We start from the raw sequence: 26,830 nt of genomic DNA, 5'->3' as shown, positions 1-26,830 counted from the left end.
CAATTTATTATTAAAAATTCTGTTCATGATTTATAGCCACCATTTCTGTGTTTGAACAGGTGCGAGTACTTGTCACGTCAGTTTAGTCCATCATACTGACAATAAGTCAACATAAAATCTTAAAAATATATTTTAAAATATATAGAAAAAACCCCCAATCTTAGCCTGCCAAGGGCCCAGATACATGGAATGAAACTAAAATGTCCTCTAGAGCTCAGAAAATCCCTTTCTGTAGAAGACCATGATGAGGGAAGGGAAACACACACGACTGGGGGAAAAGAGGAAAGAGTTTAAGTTAGAGGACACAGTGAAGAACTCACAGAATCAAGGACACAATAGTACCTGAGCTGTTCCATCGTAGGAAGCGGATACCAGCCTTCCATCGTGATGTGGGCTCCACACCAGACTGGTAATCCTGGCTGTGTGCCCAGAGAGGGTCCGGTAGGGTTCTGTAATGGTCACTGGAGATTCAGGATTGCTCTCTACAAGACAAGGGGAAGACGTCATTTCTACCAATAACAAAAAAAGGACAGAGAAGTGAGTGTTACTGGGGCAAGAGTCAAGACTTTGCCATCTAGGTGATTTTCAGCAGGCAATGCTGCTCAGTGGTTAAGAGTGTGGCACATCCGCAGGGCCTGGAACAGGGGCTTACTGCAGGAAGTGTGAGCTGTCAGTTTTTCTTTCTAAAAGCTATCCAAATGAAAATTACACCTTCTGGATGTGATACTAAGGAAGACATATCATCACTTACATGGAACTCTGGCTAAAAATGTGTCGTCTGAATCTAATTGCGAGAAAACACCAGACCAACCCCAATTGAGGGGACATCTATGAAACAACTGGCCAGTATGCTTCAAAAACATCATGTAAGATTTAAAAAAAGGCTGAGAAACCGTTCCACATATAAAGGACATTATTGGATCAACCGACACAACTAGAATATGGATGGCAGATGAAATAATTGTATGTTGTTAACTGAATTTGATAGTGGAAATGTAGTTATGTAAGGGAACATCATTATTCTTACAAAATACGCAAATATTAAGGGATATGGGGGCATGATGCATGCAATACAGTTTAGAAAAAAAAAATGTATACAAACACAAAACAAAGCAAATGTGACAAAATGTTAAAACGCTGAATCTATGAAAAAGTATATGGGAGTTCTTTGTATTATTCTTGCAACTTTCTTTTAAATCTGAATTATTTAAGAATAAGAAGGTAAAAATAAAATGAACTTGAGTCAAACCCGCCAGGACGGTAACGTCAGAGAAGACGATCTGCGCTGCGCGTCGGAACTAAGCCAATGCCCTTTGCCAACGTGGACGTTCAATCTGGAACCCCAGTAACAATAAGGACCGGGACAAGCTTTCTAACTATGCTCATGAGTCACGCACTGCCTACTCTGTTCTTAGAAAAATCTGTGTACATTTTAATACTTCTTCTGTATTGCTTTTAACTTGGGAGAGCCATTGTTAGAATCAATTTTTTTGTTGTTACAAATAAGGATTCTCGGCAAACCGGTGGAAATCAGGTCTAGAGAAACTGAAAAGGTCAGCGATTCCCACTGTGGCCGACGGCGCTGACCCTGCAGCACCCTGGAAACAGCTGAGTGTCGGACTATACTTCCTTCCTATTAGAGAAGAGCAATCCCGCTTCCTTCATATGGAAAAAAGGGCTCTTCTGACCACTTACTGTGGTTCTTCTGGGTGCTGAAGGGGGTTCAGAGAAGTCTGACACTCTTTAAGGAAGAAGTCACACACCTGGAAAAGATCAACCTGCTAGGAAGGGTAGAGCACTCGCCAGAACACAGGCGGGCTCTGCAGCGGGCCAGCGTGGGCTTGAAGCTAGGCTCAGTCATACACTAGCTGTGGGATTTAAGGAAATTAGTAACCTCTCTGGGCCTCAATTTAATCACCAGGAAAATGAGGATAACAAAACCTACCTCACAGGATTGTGGGAATTAGACGCAATCAAACATGGGAATGGAGTGTGTGGTGTGTTTGTAAAATACTCAAACGCTACAGGAGGGAATATAAACTGGCACAGTCTTTTCGGAGAGCCACTTAGCAATAACTATAATTAACTATACATTTTTTTTTTAAAGATTTTATTTTTCCTTTTTCTCCCCAAAGCCCCCTCGTACATAGCTGCATATTTTCAGTTGTGGGTCCTTCTAGCTGTGGCATGTGGGATGCCACCTCAGCATGGTTAGATGAGCGGTGCCATGTCCACGCCCGGGATCCAAACAGGTGAAACCCTGGGCCACCGCAGTGGAGCATGAACTTAACCACTCAGCCACAGGGCCAGCCCCTAACTATACATTTTTAATGTCCATGTCACCTAGCAATTCCACTTCCAGAAATTTTATTTAAGAAAAGTCCTCATTCAAGTTCATGAAGATATACACACAAGGGTATTCACTGTAGTATTACTTAAACTGTAAAAACTGTAAATAATTTAAATATCAATGAGGGAATAGATAAATACGGTATGTCCATATAACGGAATGAATAGGTATCTGTTAATAGCAGTAAGACAGATCTTTATGTACTGACATAAAACGATGGCAAGACAGATTTTGTAAATTTAGAGAAGAAAAATTTCAAACAATATTATACGGGGATTTCTTTTTAGCTAGGTATAGAAGATTCTCTCACACAAGTATATGGAAGTGCAAACCTATATATTAACATATACACATACGTAGGTAAATAAATACTTTAAAAATCTGGAGAAAACATGCAGTAAACTACTAACACTGGTTATTATGAAGGATGGGATTACGGGAGGAACTTTACGTTCTAAGTTAACATTTTTGTCATGTTTGAAAGGATATTTTAAATAAGATGAATATATTACTTTTGAAAGCAGAAAAAAATAAGAATAACATTTATTTTAATACCAAGAAGAAAGCAAACAGGTACAAAGATTGGAATGGAAAGCAGCTGAACACATCTCACCCTCAGTATGGAGAAACCAAAGTTACCTATGACAGTCTTCAGGTTGTGCACATAAATAACGGCATTGTTGGACCCAGAGGCCATCAGATAGCTCAGCTCTGGCTGGCTGCCATGCTCATGATGCCAACTAATGGTATTCACAAGCTTGTGGTGCTGCTGAATGGTGCAGATCAGTTTCAAGTTAGGAACCTGAAATATTTCTATTGATCTGGAATAAGAAACACACCAAGACAAAAAAGATGGGTGATCAAATTAGTTCCATACAAACAGAGATCTCATTTCTTCAGTCAAGGAAAGGTGAAACGGAAGAGGAGAACCGTATCTATCACTGCAAAGGTCACTCTCTCACAAAGAACAAGGTACAAAAGGCTGTTCCCTCAAACAAGTATATTCAGCTTAAAAAAATCCCAACAATCCCTGGAAAGTTGTACTTCATCAAGCTTTTGTAATAAACGGTGCTGGGGAGAAGCTGACAGAAGAACTCATGAACAAATGGCTGAATTAGGACTATGTCACTATGTTCAACGTTGGAAAGGGCATGGTGAGGCCTAAAAAGCATTTCTGCCTGGGCTTAGTTTAAAAAAAATGAGGGGAGTGGGGCTGGCCCGGCGGTGTACCAGTTAAGTTCACATGCTCTGCTTCACTGGCCTGGGGTTCACAGGTTTGGATCCTGGGCACTGACCCAGCAGTGCTTGTCAAGCCATGCTGTGGTGGCATCCCACATGAAATAGAGGATGACTGGCACAAGTATTAGCTCAGGAGCAATCTTCCTCAAGCAAAAAGAGGAAGACTGGCAACAGATGTTAGCTCAGGACCAATCTTCCTTACAAAAATAAATAAATAAAAGATGAAGGGAGATTTAGGCAGTTCCACGTAGAAAATGAGCATTTTGTCAAGCATAAACAGTCAAAACACAGAGTAGGCAAATATCCTCCTCGGACTGAAAATATCCAAATTATTTTGCAGTTCTCAAAGATGCAGAGAGCTCCTGGATCATTCAAGGATACCAAGGATAAAGTAGAATATCAAATACAACTGGGCTTACTCAACTGATATTACAGATGGCATGAACCAGCTTGTGATCAAATATACGTACAATTACAAAGCTGTTTTTTTTTTTTAAAGAAACAAACACATACCCATCTTCATTGCCAAGAGCCATGATTTTGCCATCTGCTTTCCAGCTGATCTCTGTGTGTACAGGCAATTTGTACTAGGAAGAAAACAAACCAATCTTGACTAAAAACATTGTTCTTCTTTCCACATACTTACAAATCAATCACGACAGCTTGAGAAAAAAATCCCTAGAGTTTCAAAATGTTCTAATTATACAACAGCCATTCTTGTAAATAATCTACATAATTAGCCAAAGAGTTACTAAGACAAGTATTCTAATTATAATTTCCTAATTGGGACAAAAAGAGACCAGTAAATACTAAATGTCTACAGTGTCTAGTCTTGTGAAATGAACCTTATTAAAATGATTTTGTTTTTTCGGGTAAGGAAGATTCATCCTAAGCTAACATCTGTTGCCAATCTTTCTTTTTCTTGAAGATTAGTCCTGAGTTAATATCTGTGCCAATCTTCTTTTACTTTTTGTATGTGGGATGCCTCCACAGCATGGCTGACAAGTGGAGTAGGTCCGCACCCAGTGGCCACCCGTGAACCTGGGCCACTGAAGAGGAGCACACAGAATTTTAACTACTTGGCCATGGGGCTGGCTCCTTAAAATGATTTTTATCCCACAATAAAGAATGAAACATGTCCATCGGCTTTGACATGAGGGTCATGGTCTCCTGAACAAAAACCATACACACTGTCCTTGTTTTCTTCTTATCCCTTCTGTTTCCTTTCCAGAATCATGTTTCTTTTATTTTTTGATTTGACATTTGTAGATACTGTGAAATGATCACCACAATACGTCAAGTTAACATTCATCACCACACATAGCTACAAATCTTTTTTTCACGTATACATCATTATATTTCGATTTCTTTGTAGATTATCATTTTTCTTCTAACTCCGTATGTTGGTGTTCCCCAAGGCTGCCTGGGCCCTCTTTCTTTCTTACTTGTCTCTTTAGACCACCTCATACATGTCCACAGCTTCTTCAGCTGCCATTTATGTGAAGGGATTCCAAATTTCTAGTTCCAGCCCAAACTCTTTGTATGAGCTTCTGATCCATATATTCAACTGCCACAAAACTAAAAATTCATTAGGAAAAGGAATTTTGTCTCTTTTATTCATTGCTGACTGTAATGTTCAGATAACATTTAAGACAATGAAGGAATATATCAATAAAAATAATTAAACTTATGATTAAATGTTATTTTTATGCTAGCCATACAAAAATAATGAGCAGCATTAAAAATTGCTCATTTGAACGAGTAAGGAAATCTCAACATTTATGGTTTCACTTCAAAAGACAGTTCTGGCAGACAAATGACTGATAGAATGGTAAAGCAAATGTGACTAAATGTGGGAATCTGGGGCAAGAATATAAGGGAAATGTTTGTATTATTTTTGGAGCTTTTGTGTAAAATCTATAATTATTTCACTAAAAAAAATTAAAAACAAGATGATAATCTGTCTTGAACAAAGTAACTTGCAGCCGTACTTGGACACCATTGTAGAAAGTTATTTTTACTAAGGCCTCACACTGGAGGAGGTGCTTGGTCTGAAAAGGTGCTTTATATCCAAGACCTGAAAGTTTATAATAAATCACCATGGCAATGGAGACAAAACTTTTTGTTTTAGTACCTTGCTTTACTCAAGGATAAAGACTTCTAAGATATGTCATAACTCAAGAATTCACTGAGCCTTTTAAGAACATCTAAGAAACCTGACTGAGCATCAAGAATATCTCTAATAATGACATTTATTATGTGAGATGGGAAATCAAGAAGACATACACATCAAGAGGAGACTTTAGACCACAAGAACTTACTTTGATTGAATTGGTGTCCCTGATGAGCTTGTTGATGTCAAAGGCCTCTCCACTAAGCTTCCAGGGGTTATGCTGTAAGACAATCCCTTCCCCTCCACAGCTGTACAAAGTGAGGGAAGGTCTGTCTCCTTCTCCTCCTATATGAGATAAGCAAAGACAGCTTATCAGTTTTGCACTTCACCAGTTTAACTATTTGTTGCTATGGTACAATCATATCATATTATGAGTTGTTTTAAAAGATATTAATACATTGAAATAAAATCAGTGTTCTTTGCATCTGTGCACAGTTGGGAGCAGAAATAAAAAAGGCATACTAATTCTACATTAATATTTATAATGCAACATATTTGCTTTAAACAGTCTTCTGCCATTCAAAATAGTAGGGGTGCCAAAGCTGGGCTCAGAAAACATCTCACAGTTTCTGAGAATTTACTTTTTCTTCTAGAAATAAGGACTCCTCGGGCACTTAAATCTATGGAGCTGCAGGACTTCCTATGACTGACTATAAGGAGCTGTCCTTTTGCTTTCTTTAGTATAACAGTAATCCTCGTTGATTTTTAAGAAGCAAACAGTGGTTCTGGGGGGTTTCTCTAAAGGCAAGTTTTGTTTTCACCACTGCTAGAACAAATCAAGGATGCATGGCACAAATCAAGGATCCAATAAACGTTTCTTTTTTTTAAAAGATTTTATTTTTTATTTTTCCTTCTTCTCCCCAAAGCCCCCCAGTACAAAGTTGTATATTTTAGTTGTGGGTCCTTCTGGTTGTGGCATGTGGGATGACGCCTCAGCATGGCCTGACGAGTGGTGCTAGGTCCACTCCCAGGATCCGGACCAGTGAAACCCTGGGCTGCCGAAGTGGAGCACGTGAACTTAACCACTCCACCATGGGGCAGGCCCACCAATAAACATTTTTAAATGAATGAACTACAATTGCAATGCTGCTTGAGTTCTGAGGACTTACACTTCTCTATGTAATGCACTTACTATGGAAATTTACAGATGGTTCATTCATTATAGATGGTTAAGAAAAGTTTACTAAAGACTTTTGCTGTACACACTCATTTTAAAAGATACTCTGAAAGACCTATCACTTTAGGAATAAGAAAGAGAAAGACAAGGCTGAGGGGCCAGAAGAGAGAAAGGGTAAGAATACAGTTAAAGGCAAGAAGAGATCATTTGAGAAATTCTAAGTTTGCTTTAACTGTAGGAGAAAACAGATGATCGTTATTCCATTAATAGAGTTGAAATAACATTCTAATTCTGATAAAATTAACAAGCGACAGGAAATTTTAGTGAAAACAATTAGACTGGGTATCAGGACTCAGCACAAGATAACTATACACACCATGAAAAATTCAGCTCAAAGAGACCACCTAATGCTTTAGGCAGAGTTTGGGAGGCTTATTATGGGTGAATGGTATCAATCTAGACAGTAAACCACGAGTGCCCTCATGGATCCCTGGGGACAGAGCAGCCCGCATAAGCAGTCACTTCTCTGGAATATTCATGACTCTTTCCAGTGTGAATATTCTAGGATTAAACTGAAAGAAAGAGAATACTCTCACGTGCGTTAGAGAATGGCTCAGACACTTACCGAGTGACAAGGGGGGTACTGGTGGCCCCCAGGCTAAAGTGTACACAGTCTTCTTATGATATGTGCTAGAAATTTGTGGAGGTCTAGGGGGAAAGGGGATTACAAACAGAAAGATTTAAACAAAAAGGCATAATGGAAAACAGACCATCTTTTTCTAAAAGGTCCCTATAATAAACTTAGTTGCTGATATTAGAGAATAACAATTTAACAGTACCCTTCTCGAAATACCTGATTATAAAGAAGCAAACATTTAGATAACATACCATGTAATGATATCTACTAACAAAATGATTAAGTCTCAAACATGCGTTACCCAGAAAAAAATGTTATCCCCTTGTGCCAACCCATCTGGCCAGTTTGGGATCATTTTCCCCATCTCTCCCACCGAGTTGCCCACTTCACTCAAATGTCAAACATTACTGTAGTTATACAGCAGTGTAAAGGCTATCACAACTAGAGAAAAATAAGATAATACAGAAAATACACACTGTTCAGCAAAGAACTAAAGTTATGCTAAGCATATATTATCGCAGTGCAAATATATCTACCTCATATTCAAGTAAAAGAGTCGAAGTCATTTTAGGCTTACTCTGTCATTTGCATCACGTTCTTAAACTAAGACAAGATGTTAGAGTAGATAGATTTTAAAGTCTCTTATTGTCTGGTGATTAATGGTATGTGATGTGTCAGTAAAGGGCAGTGTAGCTATTTCCTTTAGTTTATACTACATTCTTTGTATGGTTTTAGAATGCCAGGATTCCAGAACCTATGACAGAACTGGCTGTTGATTTATTTACTTCCATGTATCTGACACAATTATCGTTATCATTCTAGACAATAAACCAAAATTTGCTTGGCTAAAAGAAACAGAATAAGCAGCTCTGGCTGAATGCCTAACAACGTATCTACCACAAACCCCCTCCTCCTGCTACATACCTCTTCTAGGGTTAGTTTGAACATTCAGCTTATCATAACCAGAATATATTAATTTAATAGAACTAGCAATTTGGTGATGACACAGCTATTTAAATTAATATATAGCTTTATTTTCTTAAATATCTCTTGGAAATAGTGTAGCCTTTTTTTTCTTTTGAGAATTAAAAATGGAGAAAAATAGTTAACTGCATGTAGTTTATATATAAGTACATAAAGAATCACATATAAAAAGTTAGCTCTGCAGTATAATAAACGATTCTCACTTAGAAGCAAACCATCTAGAACAGGGGTAGGCAAACTATCCTAACAAGGGCCAGACAGTAAATATTCCAGGCTTTGTGAGCCATGTGGTTTCTTGTCACAACTACTCCACTCTGCTCTGTACTATGTAAGCAGCCTCAGACAAGATATAAACAAATGCCTGTGGCTGGGTGCCAATAAAACTTTATTTATGGACACTAATATCTGAATTTTACTTAATTTTCATAAGTCATGAAGTACTCTTTTGATTTTTCAATTATTTATAAAGGCAAAACCATTCCTAACGCATGGCCCATAGCTCTCCAATCCCTGGTCTCGAACAGTGCTGTCCAAGAAGGCACATATGGCCTTGTACACTTGAAATGCGGCTCGTGCGACTGAAGAACTGAATTCCTAATTTTATTTAATTTTAATTTCTTTAAGTATAAATAGCCACAAGTGGCTAGTGACGACCAACAGCACACAGCGCAGGTCTGGAATCTAATCAAGCTAAAATAGCTGTGTCCAACTGATTTATAATGTGAGCCATAAATACAAGCCACATATGCCACTTAAAGCTTCCTAGTGATCACATTAACAGAAGTAAAAGAAACAAGTGAAATTCAATTTTAATAATATATTTTATTTAACTCAGTAATAAAAAGTCTTACCTTTTAAAATATAATCAAAATAAAATAATTATTGAAATATCTTACATTCTTTTTTTGGGACTAAGTCTTTGAACTCTGGAGTGTATTTTACACTTACAGCACATCTCAGCAGTCATTTGTGGATAAAGACTACTGTAATGAACAGTGTAGCTCTAGACATAACTTCTAGTTTATAGGAAAGAGAGGGAATATTGAAACGAATTAGAAGTCAGCACAAAGAAATAACTAGACATGTCCACAATGTAGAATATTATACAAAACAACTTATCTGGAACCTTCAAATTAAAAAGGCAATGTTATGGAAAGAAGTGGGGGCACTATTCTAGAATAACAGACACTACAGAGACGTAATAAAATGCAATGTGTGAACCCTAATTGAAAACTGATTTGAAAAACAAATAGCTAGGAAAAACATTCTTGGCTCAACTGAGGAAATCTGTATATGGACTGGATATTAGATCATATTATAGAATTACTGTTAATTTTCTTAAGTGCACACAGATAAAGCAAGTATGGCAAAATGTCAACAACCAGTAAATCTAGATGGAAGGCACAGAGATGTTTTTTGTGCTAGGCTTTCAATGTTCACGGATGCCTGAAAACTTTTGTAAAAAAAAAAGCTGTGGAAAACAAAAGGAATGGTTTATTTGAGTGGTTCCCATAGGTCAGATGGGCTAAAAAAAGATTTTTTAAAATAAAATTCCAAGTTGTAAGCCTCAGTCTCAGAGCCAGAATCTTAAAGATGCTTTCCAGGCCAATTCTGATGTACATCCAGGTTTAGCAACTCAAAATGAACTCCATCATTGACCCCTTGGTCAATGGGTTAAATAAGAATGATTTATTTCTTACTTGTTGGAGTAGGTGTCATACAATCCCACTTTTCCATCATCAGTTCCAAAAGCTAAGCAGCCTTCCTTGGTTGGGTGCCAGGAGAGCTACAAAACATATGAGGAGGGGCACACTGTTAAGGGAATCCTTAGGTAATCCTTCGAGAATTCGAATGGAAAGCATTTTGCTCTTGGTGTCTTCTAATTTAAAATAACAAATTCTCATTATTTAAAAGAGAGAAGCAAAGAAATATTAAAAACAAAGTAAAAGTCACCTGTAATGTCACCATCCAAAACACTCCATTGCCAATTTTGTCTCTTTCCAGGTATTTTTTGTGAATAAACTTAGGGTATATACAATTAAAAAAAAAAAAGGCTCAAACATTTAAATGCTGTGCATGATACACTGTTGAGTGGTAATAAAAGATTCCTGGACAATTTAGAAAATATGATTCTATTAATAATTTAAAAAATTTGGAAAGATACATCACAAACTGTCAACAGTGTTCTCTGGATTATGGAAGTGGGAGAATGGAGTGGAGGGTAGAGTAGGAAAAATTTTTTGCTTTTGACACTTCTGTACTATTTGGTTTTCTTTTTAAACCACAAACACTTATTGATTTTAGACTAAAAAACCAAAACAGAAGTATCACTTCGGAGAAAAACAGAAAAATTATATTGCTTTGTAATCTGTGTTCCCTGTTTTGTAATTTGCACTTTTCACAAATCATTAACATCTTTCCACATCAGAAAAAGATCTACGTTATTTTTAATAGTTTGATACCATTCCAACATGTGGTTATATTATAACTTAAGGTACCTTCTATGAACGCACATCCAGGTTATTTCTAATTCTTACTATTAGAGAACATGGTGACTTGAACAAAGTTTTAATTTTAAATTCGGAATTTGGAGATAACGGGTTTGGTTAGAGAGCATCCTTCTGCTTTCCTAGTTTCAAACATCACTGGAAATACCCTTGAACAACCTTTGATTCCCAATAGAGTTCATTTAAGTGAACAGATATTCTCTAAAAGAGAATTACATTATTTGAAAAAAAGTTCATTGCAAGTAAAACAAAGTTCAAAGAAAGCACCCTCACCGCAGTAACCTTGGACTTGACACCTTGCCAAAAGTTTTTCACATCATAGTTGTTCTTTATGGAGAGTGTATTCCATATACGGATCATGCCATCCCCAACGCCGATGGCCAAAGAGCCTGTGTCCACAGGAGAGAAAGCCAGACTGTAGGCAAAGCCCCCAAGGGAAGGCAGGGTCCAGCAGCACTCCAAGGTGGCCATGTCCCAACATTTTACCTGAAAAGATTAAGGGTTAGGGCCTAAATATCAAAAAGATCAGAGAAACAGGAAAAAGAATCAACATTCAAATAGGATGGGCTCAGAGAGTAGGTAAGGACAATGTAATTTAACGATTCCAGTAGGAAATGGAAAGTGTCTCTTAGAAAAAAAAGAAGTAATAAATCATAGAGCTCAAAGGGATCTTACAATACATTTATTTCCAGGGATGTCGAGTGAATTCGGGGTCACGCAATTGATAAACCAGAGCCCAGGCCTCCCATTTCTCAGGTTCAGTTGCCTTACAACTCTATTGTATTACAGCATTGGTAATGTCCTCATCTGGCAAACTCTAAATAAGAATGAATTTGGCCTCAGGACAGTGGAAAAATCAGAGTTGCTATCTCAAAAAGCAAAACATCTTATGATACCCAGCGTAAGAGGAGTGATAAGTTCTTAATGGTCACTTGCTTATCAGAGGGGCTTGGGAGAAAACAAACTATAACAAATAAGCCTAGATTAAATGCAAAACACTAAGGTCACAGACTCTGAAATAAAGCCAGTTCTCTCCCAGAGAGGTTTTACCAGGAGCAGATGATTCTGCTACTTAAACTATAGACAAGGATATTTCGAAGGCAAAGCGTGATGATTTCACACATCCTTTCCAGACATATCTACTGTTCTTTAGCAGATCTGCTTTGAAAAAGGCATCTGGATGGTTCCTCACCTTTACCCTACCTCTCTGCTGCTAATGTATTTGGTGTCGATCTGTAACAATGACTGAGATTGGAAGGGGGGGCAAGGTGGGGTGTGAGAACTGATGGATGGTTTGAGAAAGCAAAGCGCTCTAGTCCCATCCAAGTCATGAATCGCTGCTCCACTATGCTGAAGAAAAATAAGCAGTTCTTACATCTCTGTCCATTGAGGTGGAAAGCAGCAGCTGTTTGTCATCCTCAGTGTGTAAAGGACATAAATTAAACACAATTCTTGAATGGTTCTGCCCTTCTGATGAAGCACTAAAGACAGTAAATTTCCGCCTCCAAGACTGAGTGAGATCCCACAGCAGCAGCTCGCCTCTGTGAAGGAAACACAAGCACTAGTTCTCTTTCAGGAGCAATCTAAAAACAAGTGATTGTGGGCCAGAGTGTGGGCCCTCAGTTGCAAAATAATTTCTGTTAATTGTTCCTTTAAGGAGAGAAAAACTGCACATTCTGAAATACACACAACATATCTCTGGAAAAACATACACAAAAAGAAGGAGTCACTGCTCATGGGGAGGAGAACCAAGAAGCTGGAGAAGGCAGAGGTGGGAAGGGTACTTTATTCTATACTTTCCTTCCTTTTGAACCACATGAGTGTACTGGACTACCCTTTCAACACATTTTCCTAACAGCTTTAATTATACAATGGCACCATAATTTGCATAGCACCAAAGGCTTTAAGATCTCTCTCTTTTGTGCGGCAGTTGGGGGGAGTAGGGCCATCACTAACGTTTTGGGGGATTTTTATATGCTTTACCTGTATCACTTCATTTAAAAGCAGGGAGCTTGTCTGTTAAATTCACTTATTATCTCAAGCAATTAGAAGCTGGTGCTCAATAAATTTTGTTTAATGAATAGCTATAATCATCCTAAAAGACAGGAAATGCCATAACCTCCCTTTTTTACAGGTCAAGTAATCAAAGCTCAGAAAGTGAAGGGTCTTGCTCATGAACACAGAGCAGGTACGTAACAGACTGATTCTGAAACTCAGCTCTGCCTGACTTTAGAGTCTATACTCTTAACCGCCAGGCTCTACTTATTTGATCTTTTCACAACTCTGTTATTAGTGAAAGCACAAGTATTAGTCCTATGATTTTTCCGTTACAAATGGCCCACCGTAATACAAGCCTCAGCCATTGCTTTCTCTATCTTCTGTGCCCAGAAAGAGAAGCCTAGGAATTGCTGAGGCTAGAGAGGAAAACAAAATATGTCAAAGAGCATGACCAGAGACTTACCCCAAACAGCTGGATACCAGCTGTGTTGGCTGATTCTTGGGCCAATGGAGTGTCAACCAAAGGCGCTCTTTCACAGTGGGGTCTATGCCCCCTCCTCTTCTCTTCAGAACAGGCAACTTCAAAATCATCACCCCTACAGAATAAGAGAAGGTCCATGGGCTCTCTAGAAATGAAACTACCTGCATGAAGTCCCAGCAGTCCACAGCATGGTGTGTGGTTTAAAGTTTGTTAGTTTGGTTACTTAGAATTCAGACCTCATTTTTCTTAGGGAAACATTATGGGAAGCAACTTTCTGGATAGAAAAGTAAAGAACTGCTTTCTGACAGATGACACACCCTCAGGATAACAAGACAGAATAAAAAAGCTTCTACTTCCATCAGATCAATATAGGTTACATCGTAAAAGAGATGTTGAACATCGATCCTACCTCGGCCTCTAGAGCAGCTCCAGATTCGAATAGTCTGATCTTTGCTTCCAGTAGCTAAGTAGCAGCCTTTCGTTACTGGAGTTTGTGCTATAACTTTCCCATTGGGAATTTCAGGTTCTTCTAGGATAGAGATGGTAATTTTATTTTTAATTTGCATTAAACCCGCACTTATCAAAGAAAAACTAGTTTGCAAAGGTCCTGAAACTTAGCTATCGCTTTCATAGATCTGATCTGTAAAACCTAAAATTTTAAATATAATTCAAATGATATAATTCTACCCACTTTGTTCCTTAGGTCTCAAGAGTACTAAACCCTCTTAAATCATCTCTACCTGAATTTTCCTCTTGATTTATGGATAAACAATCTTCACCAGGCAGAGGACACCAGGCTATGGAGTGGATCTCATCATCGTGGCCTCGAAGCCTGTGAATAACTTCTCCTTTCTTACTGATGTCAATTATAACCACTATGCCATCCTTGTAGCTAAAAAATAAGAGTTAGAAATAGTACAGAAAAATGAAGACAGAACAGTGTCTCTAGCAAACATTTTGGTTTAGGAGTTATCATTGTGCATTTCTAAAAATTAAGCGTATTTAGGGTGGGGGAGAAGGGAAGAGAGCAAGAAATAATCGTTCTGTCCTTTTTCCAAAGTGCTCATTTCAGGTTTCCTGGTTTTTTTTTTAAAACCTGCCCCCATGATGAAACTCTTGGCGCTAAGTAATACTGTGCATGTTGCCTGGCACAGGGCTCACAGTGGAGCATGCTTATGTTCGAAGGGAACTTACAGAAGAACAGTTATTACAGGGGCCCAGCAATTCCTCTAATTAGAGATGAATTTGTCCTAATACACTAAAAAACCCTCCTTTTTACAAGTGATCCTCCTTTTCTAACTGTGAACTTAACAAAAGCTGCAGAATTCCAACTTCTAGATCTGGATATTCCAAGGCTATCATTTTTTAGTTCAGAAGAAACTGAGAAATTCTAACAGCTTTTTAAAAAAGAGAGGAAGTATTTCAGACACATAAAGAAGTATCTACCACCAAGCTTTAGAAAAAAATAACTACCAATACCATTGAAGTCCTCGGCATCACCCACCCGGTCAAACCTCTCTCCTCTTCCTCAGAGGTAAGCTGCTATTTGTGAATTTTGTGTTATCTTATTCCCAGCCTTTCTTTGTATATGCTCCTAAATAAGATGCACAATTAGTTCGTAAATTTAAAACCTTCAGATAAATGGTATCATGCGGTCGATCTGTCTGCAGCTTGCTTTTTTCACTGATTCTGTTTGTGAGTCATCCCTGTTGACACACGTAACTCTAGCTACTGGTCTGTCATTTACACTCCTGTATAGTACTCCACTGTGTGAATATACCACAAGTTCATTTATTCATTTTCCCTGAAGGGCTTCCATTTCTTGCCATTACAAACAAAAAATGCTGCTATTAATGTTCTCATACACACATAAGACAATTTCAGGTTTGATGCCCAGTAATGGAACTACCAGGATGTAAGATATGCACATCTTTTCTTTACTACAAAGTGCAAAACTGCTCTCCAAAGTAGGTGTATCTATCTCCATTTCCTACATACTAGAAAATTCTACAGGGAAAAATATCATTACAGCTTTATTTATTTTTCTCCTTTCATTGAATTTTTTTTTATGATTACAGCTTTATTAAAAATGAAATCATAGACTATATCAATCTTTGAAGACCTGGACTTTGTGCAGTTCCTTCTACTTGAAGGACTCTTCTCCTCTTGTGAATTCCTGCTCGTCTTTCAAGGTCAGTTTGATTCAACATTCTCTGACCCCTGCCTACCACCCTCTCTGCTCCCTCTCTCTAGTAGCCCCACTGCAATAATGCTTGCAGCTCCCAGAGACCACCGCCAATCCACAGACCCCTTCCTTCCATTTTCACTATTACTCATCCTCACCTGTCTTCCTATCCTTCCTCCCATGCAGCACAGATTTCACGATCCATCATTACAATCACTCCTTTAAAAACACCCTTATCTCCTCTGTCCCCTTTCTCTCAGGTGTATTTACTCCACAACACCCCAAACCTGGCTGAATCCAATCATCTCCTTTCTCAGTCAATTTGAGTTTACTCTAAAGTCATGACCGTGATCCTTAGCTTGGCACTCAACAGGGACCAGTGGACCTACCACTTCCCTCAGTAAGTTCATCTTCCTGTTCTCTGAGATGACTGTTTTCATACCTTCTTCCTGCATCCACCTCCATCCTCACCCTGAACTTGACTCCACCTCTCTGACTTAAGCCTCACTGAGAAAATCAGAAGCCAACAGAAACACTTCTCTTCCAACCAGATCTACAAACCTACCTGCACTGATTTCCATATTCTCAGCTGTTCTTTCTACTTGTGATCTGGATCTAATCCCCTCGTGACTTCTTAACATCACTCTTGTATTTATATTTATCCTCGCACCAAGCTCTCCCTCATCTGCCTCATTTCCAACAGCACAAAAACATGCCCTTGTCATCTTCCATTTAATACTCCTTGAGCCCCATATACCTCCTTTGGGTTCATGTCTATGCACATTTTTACAACAAACTTTGTGAAAAAGCTGTCTCCATGTATAACTTTTCTACCTTACCCCCCAGTCTCTTGAATCCACTCCAGTCAGACTTTCTCCTCCAACATTCTAGTGCTTATGTCAGGTCTTCAAACTACATTGAACAGACATCTTTGGGAGAGAAGTGAATGGAGCGGTGAGGGAAAGGGGATGCCTATGCAGGGAGCTCATGTCAATTAACCTTTGTGATCAATGAGGAGACAGATTCAATGCCAGATCACTTTCCCAATCTAGAGGGAGAGCTCAAGACCAGAGACAGGGCTGAGTAGTCTGACACTCTGGGAGTAAGTGTTATATCCAAGGACAAGTATGGAGGGAGAAAAAGGTGAAAGAGGGTATTTCCTACATTTGGAGGCTGACTAAAGAAATCAGATATGAAGAATGAGGAAAGTACAGTATCATGGAAACCAAGGAAACAAAAACAGAAAAAGCGGGAGAGATAGTAAGGATGTGGAAGTCACATTAACAAATGATATTAAGGGCTCAGAGAGAGTGGTTAAAATCTGCAAATGGTTTCCTCTGAGGAATAAAGGGACAGAAGAAGGTAAAGCAAATAGAAAATAGGATCATAAACAAAAACTATCAATACAGAGGGTACAGTACTTACCCAATGGCTACTAAATCTTCATCATGAGGTGAGCAAGTAAGACAGAAAATTGTCCTGGGTTCTACAGAGAGCTGCTGGCTGTCATTTCTGTTAAGCCAGTAACAGAAAACTACTCCTTTTTCATCTCCAGATACGATTAAATCCTTTACTCGAGGAGACCAATGCAATGCCGATATGGTATGCTTTAAAACAAAACAAAAATATATTTGCTTCTCATTTGTCAGTGCTGAATTTTCAGTTTTTAGCCTGTACAATACTAAGCACATTATAGGTATTTAACAAATACTCTTAGTACCACTTGTATAGCGAGACTACATTAACCAAATGAGAGGAGAATTAAGGCTACTGGGGATCAAAGAAGTATTTAAAAAATTTCTTCATTTAATAGCTTAATGCAAGGTCTTACTAAGATTGAATCTTTTCCTTTCCAACATTATCTCAAAAGGCAGGTATATCAATTAATCACCTGGTTTAGAAACAAGTTTCATTCGCTCATATATAGTTTACATTAAGAGTCTTTTTCATGTAAAGAGCTGGACAGTAAATATTTTAGACATTGTGGGCCATACTGAATCTGTTGCAGCTACTCAACTCTGCCATTGTAGGATGCAAGCAGCTAATACTGAAATGAACGACTGCGGTTGTATTCCAGTAAAACAATTTGCAAAAGCAGGCAGCAGTGCAGTTTGCTGACCCTTGGTTTATATATACCTCCTTTCAAAAAAGTTACAATACAGAGCTGCTTATCTAATTAATCAACACAATTATAAAAGTTACTTGCACAGACGAGCTAGTAAAACTGTACTTAAAGCAAAACAACCCTCAGCCCAAATAATAACGTTCTGAGAAACCAGTAAGGCATGGTACCTGATGGAGTGCATGTTCTGTCACAACTGTTTTTGTCTCCACATCCCAGATTTTCACAGTCCCATCATCCGAGCTGGTGGCACAGAGGTTGTATTGACCCGGGTGATGAGAAAACGTGAAGCCAGAGACCCTTTCGGTGTGTCCCACCAACTCCCCTATGACTTCAAAGCAAAAACCAGATTCTAGGTTAAAGTGCTACCTAAGATTCCTGGCAGAATCATACTGTTGTTGGATGATGAGTGGGATCTCACTTCTCCCATGGTATAACAAAAATATCCAAGGACTCACAATCAGAAACCCCAAGTGCTGGTATTGGCTCTGCCACGTGACTTCAGACAAGTCATTTAATCTCCTTGAACCTCAGTCTTCCCAACTGCAAAATGCTATTAACATCATGAGCCTAGTTTTCAGGCTGAGGAGCAGCTCAAACGAAGAATGTAAAACTGATTTTTATTCAGACCTGGCCAGCGGTCGTTTGGAAAAGAATATCTGGCATTTCATATCCCAAAGCATAATCAAAACCTAGTTTGGAGCCTGAAAGCATCTGGCTCAATTCATTCATCTTACAGAAATGAGCATAAGATATTTGCAGGATCTTGCTTAGGGCCTGGAGGTGTAGGCAGCCCCCAACCCCAGGAAGGCCCCAAGGGGCCCGCGGCACTGGGTGGGGAGGGAGGCCAGAGAGGTTATAAACGCCTGAGATTAGACAAGCATAACTTTTCAGAAAGGGAGCGGTCCCACGTGGGAGCTCCAGGAGGCAGGACCGCTCGGCCAGTGTGGTGTAGCTCACAATCTTGGAGACGCGGACGCCACTGAGCTTAGCGACTGTGAGCAGACCCTTCTCCCCGCCCAAGCCTCAGTTTTCCCACCTGTAGAGAGAGGCGGCTGGAGATGCCCACTCAGCACCCCCCAGGAAACTCAAGAAGTGCAGGAGGACTGGGGCCGAGAGGTGGGGGATTACCTCGAAATGGGGGCGTCCCAGGGATCGCGCCCGCGCCCGGGCCCACGCGGACAAGGAAAACGGAGGTCCGCGCCGCGAAGCCGAAGAGGCCCCCGGGCACGGCATCGCTGCATCGGGCGCAGTACCAGTTAGGGGACGGCGGCAGCGTGCGCGGCTCCTGACCCATGATCACCGGTCACCAGGGAAGAGGGAAGGAGCCACTGAGACACACCGTTCGCTGCCCCACGCCGTAGCCGGGAAGGGGGCGGGGATGGATCGGAGCCCCGCCTCCTCGGGCCTGCCGCTACGGCGCGCTCCGAGGCCCAGGCCGCACCGCGCACTCGGCTCCCGCCGCCGCAGGGCGGGGCCACGCGCGCCGCGCTCGGCCTCCACCCCCGCCCGTGACCGAAGGCTCTCGGGGCTCCCGAGTCCGGCCCTGGGGTTAGGCATTCTCACTTCTTACGGCCAGGAGCGTAATGAAAGGGTTGGACTGGTGGAGTCACGTCCCGCGCTGCCGGTTTATTCTTTGGACCTGTTCAACCGCTATCCCATCAAGTATTTTTTTTAACGCTGTGCGCCGAGTCACTTTGCTGTCTCTGGAGATGTTTTAAAGATATCTACAAGAAGCCAATTAACAAAAGATAAAAGTTCAAATCAGAAATCAAAAACAGAAGGAAGAGTTTCTGCAACTGAGTGGAAATTCTGGCTCTGGGTTCTTGGTACTCAAGGAGAAGCAGAATGAGTGACTTTTGATTTGATTGAGTGCCATCTCTGTGAAGGGAACTGTATGCGGTAAATGCTGTGGAAGAAAGAGAATGGAAGTTTCCTTCCAGCGCAAACATGCTAAGATGCTCAGATTCTGCACTTACACTCTTCTTCTGTATTACTTGTTTGCAGTGGGTATCTAGCCCTCCTACATATCTAGCACACGAAACCTGAGATAGCTCTACTAATATAGCGAGGTCAAACAGTTATTTGGATGTGGATGGGGGCACAAACTTTGGAGGTTCCCAACCCTAGACTGACCACTGGTTTTGCCAGTTATCTGGGAGACTTTAACGTATCCTAAATCTGTTTCCTAATTTGAAGAGAGATGATAATCTGTGTCTTGTTGGATTGCTGTGAGGGGTACATGAGATTTAGTGAAATGGCTTGTGGACATATACGGTAGCAAGCGCCCGATGAATATTAACTCATCTTTTGGAGGGCAACCTGGAGCATAGCAGGGATTAGGACATTATACGTCGTATTTGAACTAAATACGTAATTGAACTAAAAGAGCTTTCCCACGATCTCTAGTGATCTTTACAACAAGCCTGTGCCTTAGGGATACTTATTTCTGACTGTTTTACCTACAAGAAAACTGAGGCCCACCCAGGTTAGGTGGCTTGTTCTCGCTCTGTTTTCCTAATACTTTAAATCATTTGTCAGGTGAGGTTTCGCGGTTTTTCTAGATCTCGATGAACTTCCGGAAACTCACTCGTTTTCGGCCTTTATTAAGTCATTTATTCTCAAGCGAGTCTGGCCCGACCACACTTTAAAGCGCCGGCCACGTGCTCACGGTCTCCATGACAACACCGCGGGCGTAGGTGCTTCTGGGTCTCTGGATGGGGAGGAAATCCGGAGAATTGCGCATGCGTCTTGCCCAGATGGCGTGTGAACTCGGAGGCTTCCGTAGAGGGAGGGATAAAGATGGCGGCGGCAATACTGGAACGTTTGGGTAAGAATTTCTTAGTGGTAAGGGGTGGAAGAAGGGAGGAGGAGTGGGAGTCTGAAGTGACGGCTTGTGTTGATATTGCAGGTGCATTATGGATGCAGAATTTGAGGGGGAAGCTCACTTTGGGGTAAGTCTCTCGCCTCGGAGTTGCAGAAGCGACCAAGGCTTTCTTATTATTCTGTGAGTCAGTTGCTGAGAGCCTGTGTGCCAAGCTCTGCTTTAGGGTCTGGGGCTGGCGAACAAGACAGCCAGTCTCTGCTTTGCCAACCCGTTTTTTCTCCGCCGTGTTGCATAGCCCTGCGGGGATCAGGATTACCCATTATCCAAGGGACGTTGTAAATGTTTTTTCTGAACAGTCTCCTCTGATCTTTCTGGACTTGGTTAGACTCTCCAGCCAGGTTGGAAATGTCATGAATTAGCAGTTTGATGGAAGAGTGATGACAGCAGTGTGATATATTTGAGTAAACACTGGGCTGCAGGAGATAAAGCTGGATTTCGGGTCTCTGCCAAGGACAAACGTCGTGGCCTTGGGCCATTTGTTTAACTTCTCTGAAGCTCAGTTTCCTCATCTCAAAAAACGAGGGTAATATTTGCCTTAGAGGGTAGTTACGAGAAGTAAGAGACTAAAATGTAAAGTGTCTGTTAAAGTGCCTGGCACTGTGAAGGTGTGGTGATGGGGATGAATATCACCATGAAGTTCTTTCAAAGGGATCAGATTTTATGCTGGAACCAGTCAGTAGCCACTCAACGCTCTTAGTTGAGATACATATTTCATTCATCAGCCCTACTTTTATAAAACAATTGGCAAGAAGATTAGAAACTAAAACGTAAGTCAGCCTGCTAGGCATTTAGTCAAATCACTCTTGAAAGACTTTTCCAAAGCAAAGGTTAGAAATTATCTCTGGTTTTTGTTCATCTATGCTCTCGCTGTTCGGAATTGCCCCTGCTAGCAGGATTTGACACCACGTTGATGTTGTGCTCTCTTAATTAAACCTTACCCTGTGACCTGAGGGGCTGTGATTCCTTGCCTTTTAGCAATGGTTCTTAAATTTGACTCACAGACTCCTTTGAGAGTATGAGGAAAGCCACAAAACATCTTCCCAGAAAAATGCATATTGCTTTCATACTTTTGCTTGTAGTTTCATAATCCTCAGCCTAGGAATCTCTGCATTGGACATCACAATTAAACACAAGCATCTGTTTGTGATGCGTGAGGTACTGTAATGCTCGCCATGCAGCGAGTATACAGTAATGATGTACATTGGGAAGCATGTTGAGCAGTGGCCCTTGCATTAATGGGTGAAATAACATCTACCTCAGTTTATTTTGAAAAGTTTCAATCCTACAGGAAAGTTGGAAGAATATTACAGTATCCTTCAGCTGGATTCACCAGTTGTTAACATGGCTTTAGCTTTCTTTCTAAATAGATGTGCTTTTTTTCCTGAATCTTTTGGAAATGGGTTGTACACATTATGGTAATTTACTCCTAATCACTTCAGATTGTATTTCCTAAAAGTGAAGACAGTTTCCAAGAACCACAAACCATGATCAAAATGGGTGGTATAATTTAAAGATCTTTTATTTTAAGGTTTTAATTAAAAAATGCAAATGGAAATCAAGTGTATGCTTTTTTTTTTTGGCTGAGGAAGATTAGCCCTGAGGTAGTATCTGTGCCAGTCTTCCTCTGCTTTACATGTGGGTCGCCACCACAGCATGGCTGACAAGTGATATAGGTCTGTGCCTGGGATCCGAAACTGCAAACCTGGGCCGCTGAAGCAGGGCTTGCCGAACTCAACCACAACTCCATGGGGCCAGCCCCCTGATGCGTTTTTGAAAGAAGAAAAATTGACAGTTCTTTGCAGCTTGACAGTAAGCCCTAAAATGATCATGCGCTAAAACAAGGAGACCTTATAGATGGACATGATCAATTCCATAATGTGTGTGTTCATTTAGTGAGTCTCTTGTTTATGTGACACTTTATTCCTTTCAAAGGACTCTCAAGCCAGTTCTGTATCTGGTTGAAGTCTAACTTAGATCTGAAAGGTTTCTCTATTAGTTTCCTAGGGCTGCTGTAACAAATTACCGTAAATTGGGTGGCTTTAGACAACGGAAATTTATTCTCTCGCAGGTCTGAAGTCCAGAAGTCCAAAATCAAGGTATCAGCAGGGTTGTACTCCTTCTGGAGTCTCTAGGGGAGAATTTATTCCTTGCTGCTTCCAGCTTCTGGCTCTGTCTTCACCACACCTTTGCCTCTGTGTGTTTGTCTCAAAACTCCCTCTGCCTCTCTCTCATTAAAATACATGGGATGGCATTTAGGGCTGAACAAGATGATCCAGGATAAGCTCCTCCTCTCAACATCCCTAACAATCACAGCTTTTGCCATATAAGGTGTTATTCACAGATTCTGGGAATAAGGATGTAGGCGTATCTTTGGGGCCACCATTCAGCCCACTACATTCTCTTTCAAAAGAGGTCTTTGTAGATTGTCTTTAGGTGTTTTTTTCAGAAAGATACCCTGTAAGTCACACCTTTACTTCTGCTGCTCCTTCAGCCTGGAGTGCTGGTTTACCTGGTTTCTGAATGTGGAAGTCGACTTTCTTCAACACTCAGCTCAAGTCGCATCTTCTTAAAGCCATCCTGATGACCGCAGCCCTCCTGTTGCTGCTTCTGTCATTTTGATGCCTATTGCAAATTTATAGTTAATTCTCTGTCTCTCTAACTGAATTTTAAATCACTTAAGGGCTGGAATTATGTTTTATGTCTCTTTGCATCCCCATCACCTAGAATAGTGCTTGCAGTATAATAAGAAATACATTTGGTGTTTGTCCTCGGTTCCTGGCACAGAGCCCCTAAAATCCTTGGAGTTTCCTGAGTGATAAGAGTGTCTGTTGTTATAATGAGCTTTTTTGGAACAAAGGGAATGAAAGGAGGGCTGGTGATTAGGTTACAAAAAGTAGAACAAGGGGCTGGCGCCGGGGCTGAGTGGTTAAGTTCGTGTGCTCTGCTTCAGCGGCCCAGGATTTTGATGGTTCGGATCTTGGGCGCGGACATGGCACTGCTCATCTAAGCCATGCTGAGGCGGCATCCCACATGCCACAACTAGAAGGACCCACAACTAAAAATATACAACAATGTACCAGGGGTGGGGGCGAGCTTTGGGGAGAAAAAGGAAAAATAAAATCTTAAAAAAAAAAAAATGTAGAACAAGGAACAGGTTCTGAGAGCTGCTGTGTTGGTGAACACATTGATGTGCTTGGAAGGTGGTATGCCTGGAGAGGGCATGGAACCTCAGTGCCCTCCCCCCTTACCTTGCCCTATGCATTTCTTCCATTTGGCTCTTACCGAGTTGAATTCTTTATCATAAACGTAAGTAAAGTATTTTCTTGAGTTCTGTGAGCTGTTTATCCTAGCGAATTATTGAACTTGAGGGGGATTGATGGGAACCCCCAAATTTGTAGTCAGCAGGCAGAAGTGTGGGTAGTTTGGACATTCCTTTGCAGCTGACTTCTAAAGTAGGGGCAGTCTTATGGGACTGAGCCCTTTAATTTGTGGATCTGGTGCTAACTCCAGGTAGGTAGTGTCAGAATTGAATTCAATTGTTGGGCACCCAGTTGGTGTTGGAAAAATTGGTTATTGGTGTGGAAAAACCCTACACATTTGGTGTCGGAAGTAGTGTCAGAAAAAAGACACCAGAGTACCCTATCTTTATTAGTCGGCCAGTAAATGTAAGTTGATGAAATATGTCAACTGAAACAGATGCAAGTTGTAGTCTGAAAGATGGCCAGGAATTGGGATTCCTGTTTTTCCACTCAAGTGCCAAGAAGATGTGTGAGCTTAATTGCAAATTAAGCATGAGTACACGTTTCCAACTTTATGTAATAGAATAGCTTGTGCTGATTATTCAAATTCTTTTAACTATTCCTTAGGACAGAATGAGGCCTTTGAAAGCTCTGTGTACCCATGCAATAAGTTATTGATTAACATATGCCTCTTATTTCTCTGAATGATATAATAGTGATCTGTAAGGGTTAATACCTTGTTTTCAAATGATTATTGACACCAAAGGCTACCACTAGTTTTTCTGAGGGAAGACTTAAGGCTTGTGAAATAGGAAGTTGATAAAGATTATAAACTTTTTGATTTATTCCCAGATTGTTTTAAAAAATTGTTCTCAGACTTGTGACTTTTAATTTGTTCTCATCCCTCCTATAGTGGGCCAAACCCCTCATACATATATAAGTATATATATAAGCCATATCATGGCAGAGAAGAGTAACATGGGGACAGGGAAGAATGAGACTTTTTCTTTTTAAAGATTTTATTTTTCCTTTTTCTTCCCAAAGCCCCCCGGTACATAGTTGTGTATTTTCAGTTGTGGGTCCTTCTAGTTGTGGCATGTGGGATGCCGCCTCAGCATGGCCTGATGAGCGATGCCATGTCTGCGCCCAGGATTCCAACCGGCAAAACCCTGGGCCGCTGAAGTGGACCGTGTGAACTTAACCACTCGGCCATGGGGCCGGCCCCCGAGACTTCTTTTAAATAGTTGCTTTGGGCACTGCTGGCTTACCCCCAGAGGTTATAGACTGTGTGATGAATTATACCTGTGGATATATTTTGTTTGGACTACCCCGTGTTTAAAAACTTCTTTTTAAATCAGCATTTGAAAACTGGTGGCTTTCTTATAAAAATCTAGGTTTCTAGATTGTCTTGTACATTCATTGCAAGGCATGGCAGCAGTTTTCTAGAGCTAGAGTATAGCACTCTTTAGATGGGGCATACACTCTTCAATTTTCCTTACTTTCCAACCACATGTACAATGATGCTGGGAAAACTGGACCACTATCTTACACTATACACAAAAATTAACTCAAAATGAATTAAAGTCTTGAATGTAAGACCTGAAACCATAAAACTCCTAGAAGAAAACATAGGTGGTAAGCTCCTTGACATCAGTCCTGGCGATGATTTTTTGGATTTGACACCAAAAGCAAAGGCAACAAAAGCAAAAATAAACAAGTAGGACTACATCAAACTAAAAAGCTTCTGAACAGCAAAGGAAACCATCATCAAGATGAAAAGACAATCTACCGAATGGGAGAAAATATTTGCACATTGTCTGATAAGGGGTTAATATTCAAAATATGTAAAGAACTCGTACAACTCAGTATCCAAAAAACAAACAATCCGATTAAAAAATGGGCAGAGGATCTGAATAGACATTTTTTCCGAAGAAGATATACAGATGGTCAACAGATACATGAAAAGGTGTTCAGCATCACTAATCACCAGAGAAATGCAAATCAAAACCACAATGAGATATCACCTCACACCTGTTAGAATGGCTGTTCTCAAAAAGACAAGAAGTAAACAAGTGTTGACAAGGATGTAGAGAAAAGCAAACCCTTGTGCAGTGTTGGTAGGAGTACAAATTGGTGCAGCCACTGTGGAAAACAGTATGGAGGTTCCTCAGAAAATTAAAAAGAGAACTACCATATGATCTAGCAATTCCACTTCCGTGCATTTATTTGAAGAAAATGAAAACACTAACTCAAAAAGATATATACACACCCATGTTCATTGCAGCATTATTTACGATAGCCAAGATGTGGATGCACCCTAAGTGTCCATTGATGTGTAAGTGGATGGATAAAGAAGATGTGGTCTATATATACAATGGAATATCATTCAACCATAAAAAAGAAGGAAATCTTGTCATTTGCGCAACATGGATGGACCTTGAGGACATTATGCTAATAAAATAAGTCAGAGAAAGACAAACATAGTATGATTTCATTTATATGTAGAATCTTAAAAAAGGAAAAACAAAAAAAGGTGAACTCACAGATGCAGAAAACATATTGATGGTTGCCAGAGGTGGGGTGGGGGCTGGGTGAAATGGGTGAAGGTGGTCAAAATGTACAACTTCCAGTCATAAAACAAATAAATCATGGGGATGTAATGTACAACATTATGACTATCTGTATTGCATATGTGAAAGTTGCTAAGAGAATAAATCTTAAAAGTTCTCATCACAAGAAAAATATTTTGTAACTATGTATGGTGATGGATGTTAACTAGACTTATTGTGGTTATCATTTCACAATATATACAGATATTGAATCATGTTGTACACTTGAAACTAATATAGTGTTATATGTTAATTATATCTCAAATTTTTTTTGCATAGTTACTTATACCCAGCTCTCTTAC

The 26,830-nt window shown here is 40.2% G+C and overlaps 2 protein-coding genes across 6 annotated transcripts in view; one reads left to right on the top strand and one right to left on the bottom strand.

The window, feature by feature from the left end:
* The window catches only part of GEMIN5 (gem nuclear organelle associated protein 5), a 41,306-nt gene extending 21,966 nt beyond the window's left edge, over nt 1-19,340 (bottom strand). For all 4 annotated transcript variants that reach the window (XM_005599266.4, XM_023617343.2, XM_023617346.2 and 1 more), the window contains exons 1-14: nt 18,925-19,340; nt 17,964-18,124; nt 17,097-17,278; nt 14,227-14,378; nt 13,896-14,015; nt 13,469-13,601; nt 12,383-12,548; nt 11,281-11,493; nt 10,201-10,286; nt 7,505-7,587; nt 5,911-6,047; nt 4,103-4,176; nt 2,990-3,171; nt 343-482 (exon numbers count right to left, since the gene is read on the bottom strand). In XM_005599266.4, the coding sequence (XP_005599323.3) occupies nt 343-482; nt 2,990-3,171; nt 4,103-4,176; nt 5,911-6,047; nt 7,505-7,587; nt 10,201-10,286; nt 11,281-11,493; nt 12,383-12,548; nt 13,469-13,601; nt 13,896-14,015; nt 14,227-14,378; nt 17,097-17,278; nt 17,964-18,124; nt 18,925-19,090 (1,995 nt within the window). In that variant the 5' untranslated portion in view covers nt 19,091-19,340. The remainder of the gene's footprint in view (nt 1-342; nt 483-2,989; nt 3,172-4,102; nt 4,177-5,910; nt 6,048-7,504; nt 7,588-10,200; nt 10,287-11,280; nt 11,494-12,382; nt 12,549-13,468; nt 13,602-13,895; nt 14,016-14,226; nt 14,379-17,096; nt 17,279-17,963; nt 18,125-18,924) is intronic.
* A 172-nt stretch (nt 19,341-19,512) lies between these two features.
* Nucleotides 19,513-26,830, top strand: part of MRPL22 (mitochondrial ribosomal protein L22) — a 28,639-nt gene continuing 21,321 nt past the window's right edge. The window contains exons 1-2 of one of the 2 annotated variants that reach the window (XM_023617348.2): nt 19,513-20,623; nt 20,705-20,747. In XM_023617348.2, coding sequence (XP_023473116.1) covers nt 20,596-20,623; nt 20,705-20,747 — 71 coding nt within the window. In that variant the 5' untranslated portion in view covers nt 19,513-20,595. The remainder of the gene's footprint in view (nt 20,624-20,704; nt 20,748-26,830) is intronic. The other variant, XM_070233946.1, reaches the window with a different exon arrangement.

The sequence above is a fragment of the Equus caballus genome, chromosome 14 (assembly GCF_041296265.1).
Source record: "Equus caballus isolate H_3958 breed thoroughbred chromosome 14, TB-T2T, whole genome shotgun sequence".
NCBI lineage: Eukaryota > Metazoa > Chordata > Mammalia > Perissodactyla > Equidae > Equus > Equus caballus.
This window is presented reverse-complemented; position numbering and strand designations above follow the sequence as displayed.